Source organism: Octodon degus, unplaced genomic scaffold (genome assembly GCF_000260255.1).
Source record: "Octodon degus isolate 3935 unplaced genomic scaffold, OctDeg1.0 scaffold00005, whole genome shotgun sequence".
NCBI lineage: Eukaryota > Metazoa > Chordata > Mammalia > Rodentia > Octodontidae > Octodon > Octodon degus.
In genome coordinates, this window is record NW_004524581.1 from 32532734 (window position 1) to 32537048 (window position 4315).

General features: G+C 54.8%; 2 protein-coding genes across 17 annotated transcripts in view; both read left to right on the forward strand.

Moving 5' to 3' along the window:
• Positions 1-475, forward strand: part of LOC111818426 (tenascin-X-like) — an 18968-nt gene extending 18493 nt beyond the window's left edge. The window contains exon 4 of the mRNA XM_023722369.1: positions 44-475. Coding sequence (XP_023578137.1) covers positions 44-475 — 432 coding nt within the window. The remainder of the gene's footprint in view (positions 1-43) is intronic.
• Positions 303-4315, forward strand: part of LOC101567264 (tenascin-X) — a 44428-nt gene continuing 40415 nt past the window's right edge. For all 16 annotated transcript variants that reach the window (XM_023721348.1, XM_023721402.1, XM_023721347.1 and 13 more), the window contains exons 1-2: positions 303-389; positions 776-891. In XM_023721348.1, coding sequence (XP_023577116.1) covers positions 796-891 — 96 coding nt within the window. In that variant the 5' untranslated portion in view covers positions 303-389; positions 776-795. The remainder of the gene's footprint in view (positions 390-775; positions 892-4315) is intronic.

The window sequence follows — 4315 nt, forward strand, 5'->3', positions numbered from 1 at the left end:
CCGTCGGTGCCCCGGGGACTGTCGCGGGCGCGGGCGCTGCGAGGGCGGCGTGTGCGTGTGCGACGAAGGCTTCGCGGGCGAGGACTGCGGCGTGAGGCGCTGCCCCTTCGACTGCCACCGGCGCGGCCGCTGCGAGGACGGGCGCTGCGTGTGCCACGCCGGATACGGCGGAGAGGACTGCGGGCAGGAGGAGCTTCCCGCCAGCCCCTGTCCCGGGGGCTGCGGGCCCCGCGAGCTGTGCCGTGCCGGCCGCTGCGTGTGCGTCGAAGGCTTCCGCGGCCCCGACTGTGCCATCCAGACCTGTCCCGGCGACTGTCGAGGCAGAGGAGAGTGTCGCCAGGGCAGCTGTATCTGCCAAGATGGCTATGCCGGGGAGGACTGCGGGGAAGGTGAGCGACTGGGACCGGGGTGCAGAGAACAGAAGCTACGGGAGGACCCTGGGGAGAGGGGCCCGGGGCGCAGGAGTGGAGGCTGAGCCTGTGTCAGGGGAAGGGGTCCCTGTCCACCAGGCCTGGACCAGCAGGCAGTACTGGGCTTGGAACCTGGGGGTTCAGGCCGGGGCCTTAATCCTCTTTAGGAGACTCCGAGCTCTTGGGATGGGAAGGCAGGCGAGGCGCAACCCTGTTCAGGCCTCTGTGGCCTTTCCAGCCTGTGCAGAGCAGTGGGCATCTGCTGTGCCCCTTGCCTGCCCTGAGCGAGGGACCTGGTGGCGGTGTGGGAGAGGAGGGGCAGCCTCAGGCTAATAATACCTTCTCCCACCCCTTCTCCTGGGCAGAAGTGCCAGCCATTGAGGGCATGAGGATGCACCTCCTGGAGGAGACCACGGTGCGCACAGAGTGGACCCGAGCTCCAGGCCCTGTCGATGCCTATGAGATTCAGTTTATCCCCACGGTGAGGCTGAACAGGGCACCGAGCTCTGAGTGGGTGGAGCAGGCAACACCGGGGAGGGTGCACGTTCTGCTGCCTGGGCCACATCACCCTTGTCTCTGGGCACAGCTGCAGGTTTCTCCACGCCTGTCGCTAGTACTCTGTGACCTGGCTTCCTTCCTCCTGTGCCTTTGGCTTTGAGCCCACACCCTTCAAAATGGGGGTCAAAGAGGGGCCGCTAGCAACTCTAGAACACTCTCATTTCACAGAGTTGGCAATGTACAAACTGTGGTCACCACAACTGCTCACAAAGGGACTGGGCATAGCTCGGGTGCAGCACCTGCCGGGAAAGCATGAGGCCCTGAGTTTGATTCCTGGTACAAAAAAAAGAAAAGAAAACTGGCTGCAGAAACTTTGCCTGGAGTTATAGTTACAGTACAGGGACTAAATTCAGGAGTGCTTTACATCTGTAGCCTTTAAAAATATATATATATATTTATTGTTTTTTGGGACAGTCTGGTTTTGACAGTTCATGCAGGCCTTGAACTGACTGCAGCCAGGCTGGCCTTGAACTCGATGATTCTCCCACCATTCCTGGCTTATTTTTCTGTTTTGAGATAGGGTCTCACTACACTGCTTACGATGGCCTTGAATTTGTGATCTTCCTGCCTCAGCCTCTTGAGTTGCTAAGGTTACAGGCATGTGCCAGCAGATCTTACCTTCTTTTGAAAAGTATCTTTTTAAAGGGCTGGTCAAATAGCTCAGTGGATTAAAGCACCTGCAAGCAGGTACAGCGGCCGGGAGTTCGATCCCTAGGGCATGGTGGCGTGCCCCTGTAATCCCAGCTCTTGGGAAGCTGTAAACAGGTGGATCACTATGAGCTGATCTAGTTGGAACACCCTGTAGACCTTTCCCTAAAAAATACAAAGAAAAAAAAAAGAAAGAAAAGTATCTTTTTTATTATAAAAACAAATCAAGTCAGCCCAGGGCAAAAACTTTAGAAAAAAAAGATAAGGAAAGAAAGAGGGAGGGAGGGAAGGAGGAGGCTACATTCAAATGTACTCACTTTTTAGGCCAAATGTAGGCTTTGCCTTTGGTTCTGCTCAGCGTCATCCGTTTTGGTTTGGGCCAAGCTGTTGAGACCGTTACAGAGATTCTGAGCCTGTGAACCTGCCCCGCGACACATCATGTGTACCACAAAGCGTTTTTTCTTTGCTTCTGTCAAGTTTGCTCTTAAAATATTTGGGGGTGGGCACAGTGAGGACAAGGCCTGTGGCGTGGCGGCCGCCCTTTAGGCAGATTGGGCTTCCTTTGGGATATTGCTGTTCCTGGGGTCCAGATCATCCAATAGACACCCCAGGTGGTGTTTTCCTGCACTGTCTCCTAAGGCAATGGGAGGTGGCCATGCCGCTGAAATCTCCAGCCCAGCCAAGACTGGAAAAATAAGTGCTGCCCTGGGCTGAGGCTCCAGGAGGCACTGGGACCACAGGGACAGCTGGGAGGTGCTGGACCCCACCCCTGGGCTCATCTTCTCACTATACCCCCTCCCTATGCTTGCGCAGACCCCTACCATTCCTGTCTCTCTCATTCTACCTAAAGCAGAGGCTTCTATCCCTACTTTGTGTTGCAGCCCATGTAGCTTGGGTTTTTTTTCCTATTTAAAAATTATTTTTGTTATAAAAATAATTTAACCATGGGACAAGAATTTGGCAACCAGAGAAAAGAGAAATAATTCTTGGCCGCTTCACTAAAACAAGTCCTGCTAACGTTGAAAGTGTTTCTCCTGCTTTCTTCTGTGTATATATTATTCACAGAGCTCTAATCTGGAGAGGGCAGGACTTTTCAAAGGAATTTTCCTAACAAACTTCAAGGAACGAAGAATTAAAATAAACATTTGCCATACAGGGGCTTTTGGAGCAGCGTGGTCTGGACACAGATCTGTCCTTGAGTTGTGGAGCAGCCACGTTCCTGCTGTTCCCACAAAGCTCCCCCGCCCCAGTCCCAGCACCCAAGTTGCCTTCTGTGCCAGGCTCAGGGCTGTTGTCGACTCTTCACTCTGCCACTTCTGGGTCCCCTAGGAGTGAGAGCACTCTCATTAATCGGTCCCCAGGCTCCTGTCATGGAGGCTAAGCAGCCGGCCGCCCTCTGAGAGCCTGTCCACTCTCTGGCTGCCCCTTCTAGTGCTTTCTCTCTTTCTGCTGGTGTGGGTAGACTTGGTGGCCTCCTGTCCTCTGCTCCTGCTGTCTTCCTTCCTGTTGCTACCTCATCCCCTTCCTCTTTCCAGAAGCACCCCCATTCCCAGTGCGAGGATACACGCAGTAATTGTCTTCAGAGTGCGAAGGGGGCCGCCCCTCCTGTCCTCGAGCATGTGGCACTGTCACTCTCACCCCTCAGGTTTCGGTGTGTTCTCTGGACCTTAGTGTCAGCATTATCTCAGAGCTTGGTACAAACACGGCTTGTCAGACTGTCGGGAGGGCTGGGGCGCGCCTGCTGCCCTGTGGGGTAACAGCCTGAGGACCGTGTTCATCTGCTGTCTGTGAACGGGAGAGGAAGTCTGGGGCCTGAGGGGTGAGCCAAGGAGGAAGCGCAGCAGGCATTCCCTGCCTGGGCGCTGCACTCTGTAGCCCAGACATGGGCTCTGCCATGCATCTGCTGGGACACAGACCTTGGACACAGACATTTTTGCTCAGGTCTCCCTAAACATGGAGATAGGAGGGAGTGAGCTCCAGGTACCAGCCAAGGTGGGGTCCTCCATCTGCGGTCACGAGGTTGATATGGAAGATGAAGTCAAAGCCTGCCAAAACTCTCCATGGGGAAGCTGAGCTTTGCGAAGGAACAGAGCCAGCTGCCGGCCTCTGACTGGAGAGGCTGCCTCAGGCAGGGAGGTCAGGAGGGGCCAAGAGGAGGTGCAAGGATTAAGGCAAAAGTGTGAAGGGGAACGTTGTGCTAGGCCGCCTGGATGGACGAACTGGACATGGGCACAGAGAAGGGGGGAGGGTGTGTGTGTGACCGTCAGAAGACTAAAAGAGAGACGAAGACAGAGACTGTGGGGGTAACTGGCAGCTAAGTTCTGAGGAGGCTGAGGATGTCACAGGTGACACATGAAGGCCAGCTTAAGCTTCCTAGCTGGAGTATTTTAGATGGAGGTGCATAAGAAAAGAATGGGGGTCCAGTGTGCCCGGGGCAACTTCTATCCAGAAAACCAACAAAGCTTTATTTTAGCTGGGCTTGTGGCACACACCTGAAACTCATGAGTCCCCGACATGTTGTCCATGAACCAGTGCCAGTCCCTGGCCCATCAGGAACAGGGTCTCCCAGCAGGGGCTAAGTAGCTGGTGTGACCTGGTGACCTGGGAGGAACCTAGCTCAAAATTTAAAGTTGGAAAAAAGGCGGGGGATGTAACTCAGTGCAAAGGCTCTGGGTTCACACCCTAGCACCTCCAAAAAA